Source organism: Macrosteles quadrilineatus, unplaced genomic scaffold (genome assembly GCF_028750875.1).
Source record: "Macrosteles quadrilineatus isolate MER2022 unplaced genomic scaffold, UCM_ALF_1.0 Scaffold_1__1_contigs__length_201487025, whole genome shotgun sequence".
In the NCBI taxonomy this organism is placed as follows: Eukaryota; Metazoa; Arthropoda; class Insecta; order Hemiptera; family Cicadellidae; genus Macrosteles; species Macrosteles quadrilineatus.
In genome coordinates this window covers 195,838,862-195,860,254 of record NW_026542594.1, presented here as the reverse complement: position 1 = coordinate 195,860,254, position 21,393 = coordinate 195,838,862, and the positions used below count along the sequence as shown (strand labels likewise).

The following is a 21,393-nucleotide window of genomic DNA, read 5'->3' as shown; positions in this document are numbered from 1 at the left end:
CTGTTTTTGTTGCAATATAAAGAAAATTATATTTTACTTATATTTGGTGAAAGCAACTAATCGTCTAAAACTCTACAATATTACAATGCGTAAGCTTGGAAACATTTCCATCAAACACAGTTGAAAGTTGTTATCAAATTCGACTTAATAGCAAAGTTACTGTTGGTGTCTGCAGAAATGAGGGTTCAAACTTTGTTTCGCTCGCTCTGACAAGCAGATGTAGCGCACTTTGAAAATTGTTGAACATTTTCCCCTGAAAGATTTTAAATATAATAGCATAGTTGGCATTCTTGTCATTATTAAATTCGGAATATTATGCCTAACTGTACCTAGCATAAACTATAAGTTTAAAAAAACAATTATGAGTTATAAAATTAGGGATTTAACAATTAATAGTTTCATAAATCATGATTACTTACCAGTTTATCGTACTATAGTAGGCCATAATGTAAACTATAATTTACTGTTCAAAATCTGTAAGTATTTTGACGTAAGATTTTTACATGGCAAAACAAATAATCAAGCAGGGCATTGACTTCTTATACAATTAACATCTAAGTAATGTTGAGTTTTCAAGGTCAACTTATCTGATAACGAAACTAAGTAATTTTTAAAGTTCCAAGAACAGATTAAAGTAATTTCGTTTTATCGTTTTGCTTTGTCAAAAAGAAAACACACGAAACCACAATAAAAAATACCCGTTCCAACCCATAGTATAAAAGCTTCAAAATATTGTCAAAAATGGATATTAATATCTTTAATATTATTTATACAAATCAACTGTAAAATCTTTATTGAGCGTCAAAGGTCATCAATTAGAACCTTAGACCTTAATCGTGTATCAAAAGATAGTGTAGTGATTCAGACAGTAACCACTAACCCTGAGAGCCCATTTCAGCGTGTTCCGACTTCACCACAAAGACCCAATCAGAGAAGAGCACAAGACTGATTGTTGGATTAGTATCTTGGGTGGGGGGGGGGGGGAATTGGTCTACTAAGTAGCCTCAGTAGATCACGATGCTAGGAATGACCATGTTGTGCTTGTTTATTAAACTGAGTCAAAATAATCTGCTGTCAAGCCTAACTATATGTTTATTGTACAATATCAGGCAAAAGAATGCTTTACTTTTGACATCCTTTTGATACTCGTTATAGTTACCAAATTTAAGGAGTACGTTTTTTGGAAAATCCTTTCCAATCAGTAAGTAGGTGTACTAAAAAGATAATAGATTTACAAGCAGTTTAACTTTTGTCATTCTTTGAAAACAAAAACAAAATTATATACTGTTTACATCTTTAATTATCTCCGATCGGTTTAATTTAACTTTGCTAATAATTAATTACGAACAGCTGATACAGTTATTTTGATGCTTTATGTAAAAGGTAATAATCTACCAACACATGGAAATTCAACAAATACAATGTTTGTTATATTGTAAATATTGATGTCAACAATGGTAGGGACCTTTTTTCACAATAATAAATACAAAATACTTATGTAATAACAATACAATCATACATAAAGTTTTAATGGGGACTGTATTCACAACAGATACACGATACAGTATATACAACAGAATACACTGTATTAAAATTGGATATATTTGATAAAATCATAAAATAGTGCTAATTTTCACGTCTCTAGCATTATCTCGTCTAGCAGCTTCTTTTGTTAAGGGAAGAACAGAACTACTTTGAATCTCAGAGCATGAATTGAGAGAAAAAACTCGTTTTAGCTGCAGGATAACAAACAGTTTTTGATTGCCTTGTTAAGAATCAGTTTGAGTTAGCCCAAATTGAATGTTTAGAAAAAAATGTAGGAACTAAGGGGAAGAAGCTTAAATAATTTAAATATTAAATCACAGTTGTAATGTGAGTATGACCTGTTGTTTCAGTTAAATAACTTAAGTAAAACAAATAAAATAAAATAAAAAAAAACGACAACAATTTACTGAAAAAGTTAAAAATAGAGCAAGAACACGATGTAAGTCCTTGGATGAAGTTAATTATACCTTTTGTAAGACATAAAATACTTAAATTATTTCCAACGAATTTTAATAACCAAACTTAGATGCTTCAAGATATATTTTAGGAATTATGAAAGTAAAATAGGTAAAATTACAGAATGCATTTTATATTTGCTTCTTTGTTAAGTGAATTCCTTATATTCAAATACAATAATGTTAATATAAAATTATTTCTTTGAATGCGTTTGAATACGTTAACTATTACAAATATTTGGCGAAATACTTGGAATAAAGAATAAGAAAACTAAGTGATTTAAAGAGTCGATGATTTGAATAATAATTGAGATAGTTTAATGACCTTATCACTACTGAAAGCGACGTTGTTTATAATGTATATAGGAACATTTTGTAATTTGATTGTTTTATGGCAGCAGCATAGTTTATAATTATGCGAACGTAATATCAGAAACAATTAGACTAAGAGAAAACATTAAAGGAGAACTTCAAATATTTTGTAATAACAGAACAAATATTATTACATTTTTACAGTCAACATTTAAAGTGTTTGCATTTCCCGTAGAACTTTACACAAGGGATACATAGTAGCAAGATTTGATGAGGGTTTATATCTATAAACCGCAAAGTGTTGGTGTTTATTGTGTAAATATTGACATTTCTAACCTCTGTCTACTCCAAACCAACCCCTGTTGAATGGAGATACGTTTTCTGCGAAGATGATATTTTTAGGTAATAGTATTCAAACAAGATAATAGCTGAGCTAAAGAAATAAGTCTGAAAGTATTTATAATTACCATGCAAAGACGGAAGAAAATTGTTTAAACATACCATAGGTGTGTATCATATTAATTTAGACGTGATGATTGTCATGTCATCAAAGTTATTGGAAACCCCTTTAGGATATTCTTCTGTTAATTTATTAAAGGTTTAGGCGAGGGTTTTAGTGTTTAGACCTTCAGGGTTTATGTATGTGGTAAATATACATACCTGAAATCTCTCCATTCTAAACCAACGCCTGCTGATATTCTAGATTTTTCGGTATAACTATGATTTTTGTAAAATCTATATTATTGGTTTAATTTGACGTTTTTATAATAAAGCCATAATAATTATATTTGCTAATGGATAGTTATCTATTTTTGCTTCTTATCAATTTCCAAATTCAACTTTTTTATAGTCAGTATTTTTTTAGTTTTACCGTTTTTAAGTTGATCAAAATATTTTAAAATATATATTTAAGGTTACCTTATTAATGTGATTCACAAATATATCTATATAAAAAAATCTTTGAATCGCTATTCAGTTAAAAAAACAAACTCAGTTGTTATTGAAAGCTATTTAAAACAATTAAAAGAGTTAATATGCAAATTTATGGTAACTATTTTAATTGCTTTGTTGTTTATAAATAGTCCACATAGTTAACTCAATCAATACGTTATATCAGGTTGATTAACATCAAAGGCAAGTCTTGTATATAATGTATGGAATGTGACATTTTCAATAACTTTACTATACATTAAAGCTAATTATTGAAAACAATTAAACTATTTTATAAACTAAGTGAAATAAAAAAAACACTAGTTTAAAATATAAAATTGAAATTTCGTGTCTTTATAATAATAATCTTTTTTGTATATTTACCGTCTTGTGAGTAACAGTATAAGCGTTAATATATGTTTACGAAGTGTTAGAAGACGTATCTTTCTTCCGTAATAATAATAACAATAATATATTTTATTTACTTAAACACTTATGTTATCATCTGTGCTGTGTTTACAAATTTAATTTTTAGTATAACCGAATCTTCTGAATAACAATCACTATTGAATTTTGTTTGTATGTGATTATACTTTTTACATTATAAAGGATAACTGTTGGTTGGTTTTTACAATGTATTAAAGTGCTAGTTTTGCCTAAATTTAAATCATCAGAAAAATCTTCCATCAATGTAGAATGAAGGAGGAAGTTATAACCACCTAATGTTAGGGATCAAAAGTTATCTAGAGAGATGGATGGTCAGAACGTTAAATTACAACTGAAGCCACAGCTCCTGTTTTATCGATAGTTAGCTAACAAGGTCTTCTAACCTTTCTATGTATACTTCGATGCTTTATACGGCCTAAAATCGTAGAATGTTTTGCCGTAGGCCTACTGCTGTACTATTAACTGTACAAATTAATAAAAAAATATAACTTAGCAAATAGACCATTTTGTATCCATTCAAAAAGTTATAATTTTACGTGTTGTGGCAGAAAAGAAAAACAGTTTCTAATCAAGCTAAACATAATTGTCTAAGAAAATAAACATTTTGTTAAAAGGAAAAAAAAAACCTTTGCCCAGAGTAGCCTTAAGGGTTATTCAGCCTTCAACTTTTATGATAACGACCTTTAAACATGCTTTAATTGTTGTATGCAAAATAAAATATATTAAACATTGAAATAAAAATAAATCTCAACCGTCTAGATGATAGAATCGAAATTAATGCATCACCACCTCCTTATTAATCAAAATATTATAAAAACTTGGCAATCAAATTTGAGTTTTCTACGTATGGCAGCTCTATTTAACTGACAGAAATACTGGCAAAGGTTTCAATTAGCTTACAGTTTAACCAAGTCAGCAAAAATATACCTTTTTGTAAAATTAAATTATTTAAATAGTTTCAATAGTTTAACATTGTTTAAAGTTTATTTTCTTATGCTGAATAAATCATTTACGGGTGAAATAATTATGGTTGGAAATGGCAGTAGAGCTAGTGATATGAAAAAATTAGATATAGCTTTATTTTTATATAACAAACGTTTACATGGTTTACCATACCTGCATATAGTACGTAGTCCTTGGTTGCTATAGTGGCAACTAGTTTTGGCTCTTAGAACGATCATCAGGCCTAAAAGGTGTCAAGTCACTTAATTTTGAGGTCGTCAACAGAATTCAATAAATAACACACAGACGAAACAAGAAAAAATCAAATTGACATACTAAAAAAAACTAAATAAATGAAGGGACATTGACAAAATTGAACATGGTCGGGCTAAAGGAAAGTTTTGACTCCAGAACCTCGTTGTCATTACAGAAACTAAGGATTACTATATGCAGATATTGTAAACCATCTATTTTTAATATAAGTATCTATATATTTCATTAAAATATACAGTAGGTATGTATTATATATTTTGAATATAATTCAGTAATACGGAGGCTAAACAACAATTTGATAATAAATTAGTTGTCATTGTTGATATTCGGGAGATTGAATATTATTACTATTGGTAAGTCTGTCGGTTTGATAAACTTTTGACTCAAAATGTTAATTGAATCAAATTACTAACGTAGCAAATAACTCAAGTAAATAAATGTATGTAAATTTATAACAGCACTAAATTTAATAAAACATTTAGAAAACAGTCGTGGAGTCCACAGAGCAGTTTATCCTACCAAAAGGTTTGCTTCGTTAAATATTTTTACGGCCTCAATAATTTATGTTTATGTTCGCCATTTTTCACCTGTGACAGATATAATTTGGGAACTGAGGCCAAAATACACGAGGGTGGTAATTATAAAGCCATTGACCTACATTTTAATTCAATTAAAATCAGTTCATCTCTTTTAATCAAATTGATGTTTGTAAAAAGCTAATAATGATGCTGCCAGCTTCCATAAGAGAATATTTTTACTTTTTAAGGTTTCAATAAATTAGGTGAAGTAACTGCAGTCTATTAATTTGTATATATTTTATTTTGTGTACAAATGTTCTTATTATGATCCAATTAGGCTATTTAGGGCTATCATAAGTTATCAGAGTAAAATTAATATTTATTTTTAATTCTTTTCTGCAATTAGTAATTTACAAATATAAAAATATGACTTTCTATAAAAAAACTAATTTAATCATGTTATTCTTAGGTAAATGTATGAACTATGGTCCTGAAGATGTGATGATTATGTGGACAAAGGGTAAAATGTACATCGAGCTTCATAATCACAGGCTCCAAGAACCTGGCAACAAAAGGTAAACTTGTATTATTAACTGTTCTTGAAATTTACAGTACTCTTTTTATTGAAATATTTTGTTCTTCTGTGTTATGCGAGTTAATTTCTGTATTTTGTAAAGAAAGCTATTTCTAGTGTAGTGGTAATTATGATGTCTTCATTTGCCAATAGTCGTAAACTCCACTAGTTATATCATATTAAAAACTGAAAATGTTTAAATTTGAAACTTGTCATGTTTAATTTAGTTACCTAAATGATGGAAATACTATAAATATTTGCCAATTTTTACTATATTCTTTTGAACGTCACAGCTATTGTATTCTGAATATATGTAGATGGATAAACACCTAATAAGACATTTATTTGAAACACATAACATCTATGATATGCAATTAATGTAAAGTTTAGTTGTTGAAGATTTAAACCAAATCTTTAACAACTAAACTTTACATGAATTTGTATATCATTTTTTTATAAAAGACGTTTAGTTTTGTTTTAAGAACTGGGGGGAAAATTGTTTAGACAGGAAAGTCAGAATATCGAATATTATAAAATTAACACATAGATCAGTAATAGTTAACTACAAAACCCGTCTACAAACCTTATACCTCTAGTGTATTTGTAGAAGAAACGGTTACGGGGTATCTAACTAAGGTAAAGAAACATCAATAATCATGAAAATATGTAAAATAAAATATGATACAGTATAAGTACTTCTAACAAGACATATTAGATACAAAATTTATTCAACATTAAATCTTCGTAAGTATTAGTAATGTGCTAAAATAATAATTTTTTATAAGCACGATTGTAACTCTTACAGTGTTAAATAGTTGAGTATTTTTAATGCAATATTAAAATTAAAATATACTATCAAAAATAAAAGAGTTACATTCAAGAAGGGTTTGTTTGAGACAGACAGAGGTCAGTGTGTCAATATTTAACCACAAACACAATCCCTGAGGTTTACAAACCAAGCCGGACCAAAGTCCCTAGTGTATTCATAGGACAATATTCATTCAAAGGAGTATTCTAATACATTAAATACTTTACCCAATGCCTAATTGACTTCATAAAATATTCATTGATTTACTAAGCGTATAAGTACTATCAACAATGCAAGAATTGAATAATTTAAACGAAAATATAATCTTATCCTGTGTTGTAGTTAAAGTTTGTTGGCGAAGTTTTAATTCAGACCGAAATATGTTTATAACAGATACCTGATTAATAAATCAAAATATCTCAGTGAGAATTAGATAAAAATAGAGAGGTCATTGTAGAAAGTTTAAAATCTTCAAAAATATTACCTAAAACTAAAATATGACTTCGTGTATTTTTTTGAAACCTACAAGATACATTGAATTTTTATTTATTGGATAATTTATTGAATCTTACAGTAATTTCCCTAGTTTGATGCTCAGGCCCAATGCACTTTAAATTGAATTATAAAGTAATTTACATATTTATTTATTTACCTTATCGCATGGACAAATTGTGGTCAATTGCAATTTTAGTAGTATTATAGAAAACACTTCCCGTATCGTTTCTTTCATTACTATAAACATTCTACTATCCTAGAAGCTAATTGGTATGAAACTGCTTTTAAATTGTTTTAAATATATTTTTGACTGCGTCTATTCAGATTAGCAATGTTGACTCATTTTACTTGTTGATTGTGAAGGATAGAAGGTAAACCATGTTTCACAAAGCTGAAATACTCAGCAAACACTCAGGATGGAAAACCAGATGAACCTATTGGTCGGAACACAGCTATGTACTTTACATGTAAATTAGGAGTTGGTCTTTACATTATCTCCTGAATTTGCACGTGCTTTTGGTAACACTTGGATAAAAAAAAGAATTAGGCTTGTATCTAGTCCAATATTTTGGAAAATGTATGTACACTACTAGAAAATGTCCCTTTATTTGAGTGGAAGTTAACTATATTTACTGTAACATAAACTAAAATGTGCTACAGTGTATATTGAACACAATATACCCAATAACAGCGTAAACATAGTATTTTGTTTAAAATGAGTTTAATTTATAGCAGCGACAAACACACAACAAGATTCATTTTAAAAACTAAACTAACCTTTACACAAGTGATAAATAATTCGAATATATTTACATAGTTAACCTTGTTTTAGCAAGAAATTGCTGTAGAGTTACACGAATAGAAAGTACTATAGTGGCCTGTAGGGACATAAGTCCCTTAAAAGCTCAATAATGTAAAACAAATTATTCTAATATTTAAACACACTCAGAAATATATTATTTATTTCCTCTACACCATATCTTTTGTGTAAAAAACCGTTTGTTGATTGTCTTTGTGTGCTTTTGTTGATATTGTTTTCAATAAATAATTTGAATCACTCCATAGGTTTTGTTAAGGCTTAACACAATTAGCGTAAAGTAAAGTATTCCATTGACTAAACTTAACCCTAGATTTTTTCTGATCAACATAAAACAAATAACAATTAGTGTAAGTTGATGTGGTTGTATTCCTCATAAAGGTGCGATTGACTTTACATATTCTATCAAAATAGGCCTAATCATTGGCTATTCCTAACTCTTTTGCGACTGGTTAGGGTTTTATACCCAGTTATCTAAACCAATCACTAAATTACTTTTCATCAGCATTGACATGCGTATTTTTGGTGAGTTTAAGAAACGTAAAGAAACGGAAACTACCTCAAGGTTTTAGTATTATATGTGGATGCTCCCTTTACTATTATATTATATATCATACATGCTAGGCTATATTATTTTAAGCTCTTTTGCTTAGATCAACAGACAGTAACTGTTTAAAATCGCCAACAATATTGTTTTCCGCCCATTTGAACTTGTCATAGTACTTACTTAATTAACAAATATATTTCCTGTACGAACCTATTCCATATTTATTCCCAGGCCATTTTGTAAGAGTAGCCGTTGATGTTATTCCACTTCATACAAAATATTGACTAAAGACTATACAATAAATCCAAAATTTAAAATCTATATATTAATAGGCAAGCATGTTTCTTTAAAACCTTTTTTCTCAGCTTGTGTTAGTAAATTTACAAAGAAAGTGTAGAATAAATCTTGAACATATGTTTTGAAATAAAAACAAAGCAGAAGTTTTCCATTTAATATTGAATCGTTGATTATTTATTCAATGTGGTTATTTCATGTTAAACGTTAAAAACACACAAATTTGAAAAGTTTCACGGTAAAATAATTTATTTCAAAAATTTAACGTACATAACTAAAAAGTCTTAATTATTATAGGTAACGTTGTTTTATATAGTACATTGAAGAATTGACTGGCAATTAAGTCATCCAAATGTTAATATTGCGTACCGGCTTAGTGATAAATCGTGATCAGCTGTATTGAAGTAAACAAAAATCAGCAGTAAATGGCTTCTAATGCTATTTTTATGGAGAACATTTTACGTTATATCGAATTTTGTGTTAAAATTTGGGGAATTTCACTATTTTTCCCGCCGTCACGGGATCGAGACCTTTAATTTGAGCCCTCTTCCGCCATTCTACGACTTTCCAGTCGCCCAAAATTTTGACGCAAAGAATCGGCTTACGTAATCTATATATATAAAAGGCAAAGCCCTCACTGACTCACTCACTCATCACTAATTCTCCCACTTTCCATTTACCTAGGAGGCTGAAATTTGGTACACCGATTCTTTGGGCATTAAATAGGAAAACTAAGTAGTTTTTATTCTGATCGGGCTTTCGGGCTCCGCCCCAGTGGCTCTGGAGTTTCCCATGTTAACCTTATGATTTTTCATACTTAAAAGGAATTTCTTAACAGCTGTTTCAATTAAACAAGTTGACTCTGTTCTATGATGTTCAATAGCATTAAAGTTACAAGGATTACCAACAGGGTGCAGAACTATTATTTTTTTAAATTTATGACTACAGCCAAAATTGGCAACCAAAAGGTGAGTGAGCGTAGCGAACGAACTTCAACCTGGAAGCGAGTAAGCGTAGCGAACGAGCTAACCTGAAGGCAAGTGAGCGGAGCGAACGAGCTCCAACCTAAAGGTGAGTGAGCGTAGCGAACAAACTTCAACCAGGACGTGATTGAGCCATGAGAACGAGCTTACTTGTGAAGTTAAACGGGGCAAAGCCCGCGGGTACAGCTAGTTAATATATATATGGTGAAACTAGGAACTTAAAGTCATTGTCTGGCAGCAGATGTAAAATCGATATCACTTAAAAAAATTTAATAATTTGTGCAGTTTGATGGTTTTGAAAGTAAGGTAATAATATTTCACCAATATTAAAGCTATTTAGGTTAGTAAGGGGTAATTTAGGTTGATAAGGATAAAGTTATTTCACCAAGTTTTAGGTTATTTAATAAATTCAAGTTTACTTCTCATTATTTTAGGAACAAAATTATATACCATTATATTAGCATTTGTAGTTTTTATCTTCTTGACACCCCACATTAATTTTTGTAAACAATAACTGACAACTTACAACATTTAACTATGATATTTAAATATTCAGTTCAGAAGACTATTAAATGTGATCAAAGATGTATTACACTAAAGATAAATCACCAAGCCCGACGAAAAAAGAAAAAAATATATTTTTAAAACAAGTACGTGTTTTTCAGTTGTTCATTTACTTAGGAAAAATATTTAAATCTACCAAATAATGGGATATATTATAAACTAGCAGAGTACCCGTCCTTCGTACGGGGTTGGCATATAAGTAGACTATAAACTGCTTATTGTAGTTATACTCAATATTGCAGTTATAATCATTACTTTGCGTTTGCAATGGGGGAGAACACAGTTTGATAAAATTTCCTTCTTTAAATTTACGGTATGCTATAGTATTACACATCCACCATAACCGTAATGTTCTACCACTTCACCGAAACAATAAAAAAAGATACATTATTAAAAATCGCAAAATATCATAAATTATTGATAAAAACATAAACATAACTGTAAACAATCCTACTTTGACAAGTTCTCATTGCGTATTACAGTTTTTGTTGCTACTTAGTTCAATTTAGCTGTTTTCATGAATGAAAAATAATAACAGTAGCCTACTGCACCCTGTTGGTAAACCTTATAATTATTAATGCTTTTGCATTTAATAGAACCAACTTTTTTTATTTGAAACAGCTGACTAAATTCTTTAATTCCATAAGGTTAACATGGGGAACTACAGAACAACTGGGGCGGAGCCCGAAAGGATTTTTGAGATAAGGATATGCCTATATGTTAATCGGGAATCTGAGCTATCATTATTCCAAATTTCAGCCCAATCCGTCCAGTGGTTTATGCGTGATTGAACTACAAACAAACACACAAACTTTCACATGTATAATATTAGTAATATTGTTAGATTATTAATATCTAGAGCGGTTTGTTTGCATTTATATAAAAAAAAATAATTATTTAATTTAATTTTAACGTTTAAAAATTCAAATAGTCTGGATATTCTTTTCTACCCATAATTTTGTACATTATTTTTGAATGTCTAAGAACAAACAATATCTTAGATTGTACATGTGAGGTGGTTTTAAGGAAATTGCCAAACCATGCACAACACTTAACATTTATTTGGTAGTGTTTAGTTTGTAATGTTTCAACGATTAACGTTGGTTTGCGTCAAAGTAAAATTAATTGTGCACGCCATACTTATGAGTTATGACTTTTACCTGCGCACTATATGTCAGTCAGATAGATTATGCCACTTGCATGCAATTAATCGTAATTTTTCACCAACATAATTTGACAGCTAAACTACGTAGGCTTACATCCAGAGATCCATGTTGCGCGGATAGTTCGACACATTCCCATGTATCATGAAATTCAAATCTTACGTGGTTTTCGTGTCGTTTCTGGTAAGTTTTTTTCTGCATTTACTCATTTTCATTAATTATCTTACTAATCTTATCTTACTAATATTATAAATGTGAAAGTTTGTGTGTTTGTTTGAAGTTCAATCACGCATTTAGGACTGGACGGATTGGGCTGAAATTTGGCATGATGATAGCTCAGATTCCTGATTAACATATAGGCATATTCTTTTCTCAAAAATCCTTTCGGGCTCCACCACAGTGGCTCTGCAGTTCCCCATGTTAACCTTATGAGTATTCATATTTAAAAGGAATTAAAGAATTTAGTCAGCTGTTTCAACTAAAAAAGTTGATTCTATGATGTGCAAAATTATTAAAAAGTTATAAGGTTTACCAACAGGGTGAAGCACTACTTTTTTTGAATTTATGATAACAGCTTATTTGAACTATAAGCAGCAAGAAAAAACTGTGATACGCAATGATAACTGTCAATATAGGATTGTTTACAGTTAAGTTTATGTTTTTAATTTCATAAATAATTTGTGGTATTTTGAATACTTTTAATAATTTATTTTTCCCTATTGTTTAGGTGAAGTGGTAGAACATTATGGCTATGGTAGATGTGTAATACTATGGTACAGGGCTACATATATACAGGGCTAATGTCTATCTCTAGCCCTGAATAAGTATACGTTAAATTTAAAGAAGCAAATTTTATCAAACTGTGTCCTCTCCCATTGCAAACACAAAGCTTGAGTATAACTGCAATGAGCATTTTCTACTTATATGCCAACCCCGTACGAAGGACGGGTACTCTGCTAATCCTTTTATAGTTTCTAGCATTTAGTGTGCAATTTAGTAGAAATCCATTTTTTTCTGTATTGCTTTTTATTTCAAAGATTAAAAACTTCTACTGAAATACATAACGTTCGGTGAGGAATTTTAAAGCTATCAGCCATTTAGAAAATAACAGCCATTTTTGTCATAGGAAAATGATTGAAGTTTTCTAGGTAGTTAATTATTTCACTAAATGTAATAGTTTTTTAGATACCAATGGCATTAAGTTGATTGTATGCTACCAAGAGGGAAGTGCGCTAAAACACAAAAGAGTCAAATTTATAAGTTTCGCTGTGTATTTGACTTCAAACATTTAGCTGTCGTATGTAAGCATAACATTTCCTTAAATACAGTATAATACGTGAAGGCGATTTCTACGAAACACTACTACTTTTTTAATAATGGGCGGATTATTGCAAACAATGTGTAAAAACTAAGTATTTTTTCTGTAGACGCCCCCTTTCACCAATTCCTGTAATCAAGGTCCTCGGGCTTTGCCCCACAGGCCATCAAAATCCCAATGTATTTCTTATGAGGAAAATTTACTAACCCAGCTGTTTAATAAATTTGACTTCAGTAGTGGAATTTTTTAAGTGTCAAGATATGTTTGCGTCATGATTACATGTTGTTACTTGAATATAAGCAACCAATGGTTCAATCGTTTAATATAAAACGAGTATTGGGTTAAATACAAATGAATGTCAGAGTTCAATATTTTTTTCCGTAGATTTTTAAAAACCAAATTATTCTCTCCTGTATTCTCACCCCGTTGCAAAGCACGGGCAGAGAAACTAGTACAATTCTAATAGGCCACACAAACATACTTTAGACACATTAGAGGAGGCTATGATGTCAGCCTTCTACGTACAATGTTTGTGATCAATAAGTTTATGTTTATCGTCCACAGTGATCAGAATTAAAAGATAAGTGTTTCATCTGAAATGAGCTTATACTGTTGCAGATACACAAGAACATATGTGACGGTCAAACAACTTTCTTGAAGGGGAAAACAGGCCATGGTAAAACCGATATTTATTTTCAACGTTTCACTATTTAGACGAGTTGTTAAACTTTGGTAACAACCTGTCAGCCATGCGTGCTTGCGTGTGTGTGTGAGGGTGTGTGTGTAAATGTAAGTCTGCTCCAACTTTAAATCACTAATAAACTTAGAATATTCGAATTCACCTATTGAAGATGTCAGTATTGATGTCTTGTTGTCATTGACATTGGCAAAATATACAACAGAATTAGCACTACCAGTAGTAAGTGGTGTCCTTAGTTGTCAAGACAGCTTGTATCAAGCTCGTTCACCCTTTTTCCACACAATATGTTCCTGTTTATAATGTTTGTAATACAATCTTTATACTTCTCTTTATTACAACTAGAATAGAGTCGTCAGAATAATACTTCATCTCAATTACTGACAGTGTTGCAAATCCGTGTTCAGTTCAAGAAATATTTTTGTTATTCCTTAAAAACTTTCCACAAATGCTTCAAACTCATCTACAGGCACCACACTACAAATTCAATATTTTGGGAATTTGCTTTAGATATCGTTTTTATTTGAGCTTAATGTTATTAACCTCAAAAGTCGTCGCTTAAATCGTTTAAGTCGTTTAAATAACGCTTAAAGATTTTTATTTTAAATTAAATAATTTAAACTTCCAGTTGTAACTGATTGACTAAAATTTTTTTTGCCTGAAACTCGTTTATTTAATTCCTAAAATGACTACAAAACTAGTTTAGTATTATATGCATTTATATATGTAATTACAACTTATAAGACATGCAATAAAAGTGTTCCTATATAAATTTAATATTTCCTCTCGGCTGCTGGTACTTAACGATTTCAATCAAACATGATTAAAAAAATGGCGACAACTAACAAACTTTAATTATTCAGATTGAGAGACTCTAAACAAGTTTTAAAACATTCTGACATAATCAAGTCTATATGCTATATTTATCTTTCAGTTGTGAAAGCTCCTGAAGCAGAAACATCGGATTATGAAAATTTAAAACAACTCCCCACTGAGTTCATAAGGGATGATTTAAAACATCTTGTAACTAGATACGAAATTCCTTTAGGATCAGCCAAAAGATTGATTGTTAAATGCGTAAAACATGACGATAAAGTCGAGGCGTTTGTATACGGCCCAGAAGGATACTTGCTTGATGTATTGAAGCGGACTGACGTTGAAGGAGATTGCCAACAAGTGAAAGATCACATAGGTATAATTGGAGAGCCAAATTGGAAGAAGAAATCAGTAAATGTTGAGTTATCATTTACTATGACGTACGAGGTTAGTAAAAACGAGAACGATGTTGTTTGTGCCTCCAGACAATACACGGTCACATCTATTAACTATTATGCGAAATTGGACAGAGAGGGCTTAAAGCGGATGGATTGCAACAAGAAAACTGTGGTGGTAAGTTTGAAATATAACAGAATGATTCTTAACAAAACCATTTGTGGTAGTTAAAGTTAGGAATGTCAAGATTAGGGTTAAAATTGTATGTTTAGATTAATGGAAAGGAATACAAGAGGCTTTGCATGAATAGTATTTAATTTTAGGAAAAATATCAGCTTTGATAATTGTTTTACTATATTTTAACTTTGCTTTACATTTCAAAGTCCATGCTGTGGGCTGATATTTTGACTCTTATCCTATACGAAGGTGTAAAACCACAATTAAATAACTTTATAAGCTTGGATCAAAGATCATATGTATGTAGTAATCCTACCATCGGTATAAGGAAAATACTCAGACTTTAGAAACTATTTGAGATCTTTTAATTTACAATGATCAAATTCATCAGTAATTTTTTGCGCACTATTGTCCCTAGCTGTTTGGAAACCAAATATTATATCTAGGTTTCTCCAAACTCGAAGATGTCTATACTGACCATGTATGTGCTCTGAATTCTAAACTTCTAAATACAATTTGCAACTTTTTCTTGCAATGACATCCTTTGTAATTGTAACTTCTCCCCATCTGATAGTATTAAATGGATCGAATTAAGTGTAATTTTGGGAATCACCAAAACACGCCAACAAAGCTGGGTATATTTCCTACCAATATTCTATGTGTTATATATGGCCCATGTGGAAGTGGGGCGACAGTTAAAATTAACAAACTCATATTTAATACCTAAATCTTTAGAACAAGAAAAATATAAAAAATATAGAAATACTTCGTTTGTGGGCACGTTTACTTACTGTGAAATCACACCAAATGAGTCGAATCACAGTCATTTGTTGTATTTTATGACATAAATTGTCCAAATATTACTCCATTTTTCTCTATGGGTCGACATAAAAATATAAACAGTTTTCCTTGTAGGACGATTTAAATTAAAAACATTTATATAAAAATCATGTTTGGTAATAATGTTTCATATGACCTATTTAGAAATCTCTGCCACCAATGTTGGGATAAAACTAAATATGGCTTTTTCATAATATACAAGGAGAAGTCAAAGAATAGTGGCAAATATAGATTCATGTTTGATAAATCTTACAATGACCAAGATCAGGAGTAATGAATGTAGTTAATCTATAACCATCTAATTCGTCTTTAAACTTGCCAGTAATGTTTTTAATTTTTATCAGAGTATGAGAAATGCCCTTTACCATATCTAGAGGTATCAAAATAGTGCAAGTCGCATACTATTTTCTTATAAAAGTCTTCTGTATCTATGGAATACATTAAAGAATCTGTGTCTGTCATTAGACATCTTTTGTTCTTAAATTTTGACATATAATTACAGTGGAAAACATACATTATAACTTTACTAATATCTATAATTGCCATCTCTAAATATATTGGTTTATTAAACTTTACAATTAATTGATATAAATGTATAGCATGCAAATTGTTATTACACTTTTTCTACAGGCAACTTTGGATTAGTGACATATTTTTTTAACATGGACTCATCCTTGATGAGGTATTAATTTAATTTGGTATTTTCTCTGGTGCTAATGGATAGGCATTATGTAAATCATGCTATCGTATTTTAAATCAACTTCAAAATTGTATCCAAAATCATAATTTTGATTAAATCGGGCCTAGGACACTTGTCCAACAAAATTCATCAATGGGCAACGGCTCGCACATTGCTTATAGCAAGTTACAATATAAATATATTAAATACACATTCTTGATTGGGGTCTTAGTGCTCACCCATGTATCTATTGTTGGCTTTAGCCTAGTGTGCGGAAATTATACTAACCCCTCATCTGATTGCACTTTATATGAATAAATGCATGTCAATATCACGAAATAATTGAAATTTTATACCAGTCATTCTAAGACAAGCTTCCCATGCTAATCCAAGAAGTGAGTCCATGTGCCAACTTGACATTGGTCAAGTTTAGAATCCTTTAAACATAGGTCTCTAAAGGTCTCAAACACATCGGCCAATAGCAATACCAATAGATATAAATCATGATATTCTTGTAAATTCCTTATATTAAAATGGGTCCATACTTGTTAAGCATGTTCATATTCTCTGAGAAAGAAATGTTGTTTAGTTAGATTGCTGTAAATTGCTTCTTTTCGAGGGAGAGACTCTGAAAACCTTTTCAGTCCCGTCGTGTATCCATAGGGAAATACACCTTTGCGTTGTAGTAGTGGATTGTCTATAAATCTAAATGTATTTAAATTGGAAGTTAATTTGTATAATGGAAGGGACAGAAAGTTGTAAGAATCTAAAAACACTAAATCGTCAACAGAAAATGAAATGTACTTTTTCATTTCTTTGGCTATGCTATTTAATTTAATAAGTCAGCCGACGGTAATTCATTTACGATTTAACTCTTTCAAGTGTTGCATTATTAAATGTCTATCATATTTTTTAAGTTATGGAAGAATATTGGAATTTTGTGAGTTACATTATAATTTAAATTACAACGTTTTGGGCAGCTTCACAGAATTGGCCTGTTAAATGACAATGATCTCGTACCCTATCAAAATATAGGGGCCTTTCGCAAATGTGACGATATGTTGAGTTTTGGAAGGATACCTGTTGCTCTGGAGTCATTACAAGGGTAATATATATCGCCATTTGACTTTTAATAAAGTCATAAGTTTTAAAACACAAAAAAAAAACACATCAATAAAATTTACTCCACGCTACAGCTCTTCGGAAATAAAAAACAAAAATAATAAATAATAATAAAAACTGCCTTAAACTTATTTAACAAGTCATTTGCTTACATTCTAAACGTAAAACGTTAGTGAGTGTGTTTTATTACTGTACTAAAAATCACTAATTATTTACCGAATGGACATATCTATGAATTTATAGCTTCCATAGTTCGATATTAGTTGTATTCCTGATTTTAGTAATGCTTATTACGTTTGTTTAGAGAAATATATAAACCACCTTCGTCAAGCAATAGGTGTAATTTCACTAAATATTAATTGCCTTAGCTTAGGGTTATAAATATTGCAATCGAACAACTCCGGTAAAAGAGGATGGGCCAAGAAATCCACTTTTACATTACTTGTATTTGGCTATCTCCCAATAATAGATAATATATTACAGTAGGTAGCTAACCTCTAACCAAACATTTTCATTTTATTTTTTCAGGGTACTCAATATTTGTCAAAGAATGGTAAGTAAAACATTTACAATTATAGTTATAAATAGGGGGCAATTAGTGCCACTGGCCTGGAAGTGACGTCACATCCGTTATGACAGATTTATCTGTGACGTGCTGGACGTATTTGGGGGAAGCGGCAGTTGTGTCATACAGTGACGTGTGAAGGTGATAAAGTGTGTTTTGTCGATGACGAGGTGTTTTGACGTCATGAGTTTGTTTCAAGGTCATTCTTTTGTTTAACAAAACTAAGCCATCCCGCACTGGACTGCTCAGTGTGATGTAGCTTAGTGTTGTTTATTTTATTTTTTATTCTGAATTAAAACAGTACGTTTTTGTTGTTGTTGGTTGTTTAGATGGGTAAGATTTTAAATTAACATTTATGTGTTAGAAATTGAAAAAAAATGACTTTGTCTACATGTTCAATTAATCTTGTAGGTGGTTTGGATATACATAGTAAAGGGATATTTACTTCTTGGTTAGGAGTGTAGTTGATGTGCGAGTTGATGTTGACTAGTCAAGAGCTGGAGGTAAAGTGACTGTGCTAGGTGAAACAGTGGAGGTAATCGACAAAGTGGTGGGAGAAAGGTGGGGGAGTTAAGAGAGCAGGGCACTGATTGAGTTGATGTTGACTAGTGAAGCGGGTGAGGAAAAGTGACTGTGCTAGTTGAAAAAGTGGAGGTACTTGACCAAGTGGTGGAGGAAAGGTGGGGGGAGTTAAGACAGCAGGGTACTGATTCAGTTGATCTTGGCTAGTGAAGAGGTGGATCCGTGGATGTGAAATGATTGCTTTGGGTGAAGTAGTGGAGATACTGACAAGTGCTGTTGCTACATACCGTATAGCGAACTGTTATGGTTCAAGACTAGGATTGCTTTCATGACAGTGAAAGCCAGTTGATCGGAGCGATCACGTTCCATGGTTTTTAATAAAACAGTAAATAAATAAAATACTTATAGATGTTATACAAAATACAACGATTTTATTAATTAATTTAACGTATCAGTTTCACTCAGAACTATCAACAAAAAGTAACTATCCAAATGTAAATGTCCCTTCACTACAATTCATCCGAACCACCTACTAGAGCAATGTATTATCTAGTCAACGTCCTTCTGCAGTTTCTAACACATCAACGTTAAATTTTAATTTTTTACCTCTAAACAACAGACAACTACAAATGCACTTTTGTGTTAAAGAATAAAAATAAAAATTGTGAAAACGATGCTATTACACACTGGATGGCCCGGTGCGGGATAGCTTAGTTTTTTTTAAACAAACAAATTACTTTGAAACAATCTCATGACGTCAAAAGACCACGTCGTTCCCAAAACACAAGAAATCACCCTAATACTATGTCACTGTATGACGCAAGTACCACTCCCCACTCCTAAATACGACACCTACCACGTCACAGATACATCTGTCATACCAGATTTGACGCCACTTCCGGCTCAGTGGTGTTAATTCCCTACTACTATTATAATACAGTTGGTACCTCTGGTGAAAACAGATTTATACATTGTCTACAACTGTTATTAGGATATGGATGAGTTGTATCGTGTGCACATAAAAGAAGTAAACCCATTTGTATTTGTACATCAATTTAACAAAATCTACATGTTTAGAATAGATTTTAGAATAGAGGTCTGCAAAACAAGCCGTGGCACATATATTAACACTTATAGTTGTATATTGGATTAACCTCAAAGTTTTTATATTCCTAATAGTGTATATTACTCATTCTAAGATAGTAATACTAAGTGTGTTGTTTACTTCTTTTGTGCACACCCTGCATTGAGCTGGAACGCTAGGTTACCTCCGTTCTAACTAGACGCTTACGCACTGTTACTTTTGGTAATGTAGCTCAGGAATCATACTCAGCATTTGCTTAAAAAGCCCAACTCTGTTGGCTACAAAACATGCAGACACGAGGATTATTTTTTTGAAAAAAATTAGATTGGACTGGAACAGTTTTAAACATTAACTAAAAAAAAAACCCAAAGTCTTAGCCTTAAGCTCCCCCTGCAAGACCCTATCCTCCAATACTGTACACTAACCACTCCACCCAAAACTGAACCCCTGATCAAGTTTTCAGGCCTACTTAATGCCACAGCCTTATTAGGTTAGGAAAACAAAATATTGTTTAGCAACACTTCCAGCCTATTCATACAACATTGCCAAACACTTCCTCTTTAAAAAAAAAAAAACTATTGACCACTCCTATTACAGTGGACATATTTTAATATATTAGTTTTATTCCATGTTTATAATAAACTTACTGTGTTTTACAGACTGGTTATTATCATCGGGAACCTTTGATATCAGGGATTTCAACAAATATGGAAACCCTGATGACACACCTATCTCTTACCTTCTAAGATATGATCCGCAACTCGAGCTCAAGTGCCAAACATACACTATGGAAACAAAGGGGTGGTTGAAACAGAAAACCACTATAACAGCAAGTATAATACACGAAGGCATAATCTTAGAGAAGTTATTTCTAGACTCTTGTACGGACGAAGGAATATACATCGACAAAATAGGGCGGTACACCTATTACAACAGACATTTTACACTTGAGTATAAAAGAAAAGATAAAAGATGTTTTATAATGGGGATTGATCTTGCTTACAATAGTCCGTTTAAGGATGTTAAAGTATCACGAGGTGATCTCCACGAATTCAATTGTCCATGATTAGACTAGACACGATGCCTTGCAAGTGGAAGAATCATGGCACATCAAGGTAACCATGTCTTTTGACAAACATCGCTTAAATAAAGAAAAATAAACAATCAAATAAAAATATTGACTTATTATTGTTTTTTTGTACCCCAGGACCATAAATCGGAAAGGTTCCTCAGAGAATATTTTATCGGATAAAATATAAGTTAAATATTTATATTGACTCAGATATAGTTAGTTATCACGCACCATAAATGTATGTTTTCCAGAAGATTGTTTTCACTCTCTGCTGCGGTGGTTAGGCTAAGGAATAAAACTTTGGTGAATGTATATTTTGCGTAGTCTATACAGATTATCAATGTTGAATAATTTTACTCGTTGATTGTGAAGGATAGAAGCTAAACCATGTTTCACAAAGCTGAAATACTCTACAAACACTCAGGATGGAAAACCAGA

General features: G+C 31.2%; 1 protein-coding gene across 1 annotated transcript in view; it reads left to right on the top strand.

The window, feature by feature from the left end:
• Nucleotides 1-20,949, top strand: part of LOC129003733 (uncharacterized) — a 49,088-nt gene extending 28,139 nt beyond the window's left edge. Inside the window, exons 2-5 of the mRNA XM_054432030.1 lie at nucleotides 13,604-13,661; nucleotides 14,617-15,071; nucleotides 18,241-18,265; nucleotides 20,543-20,949. Coding sequence (XP_054288005.1) covers nucleotides 14,934-15,071; nucleotides 18,241-18,265; nucleotides 20,543-20,949 — 570 coding nt within the window. The 5' untranslated portion in view covers nucleotides 13,604-13,661; nucleotides 14,617-14,933. The remainder of the gene's footprint in view (nucleotides 1-13,603; nucleotides 13,662-14,616; nucleotides 15,072-18,240; nucleotides 18,266-20,542) is intronic.
• The last annotated feature ends 444 nt before the right edge of the window (nucleotides 20,950-21,393 follow it).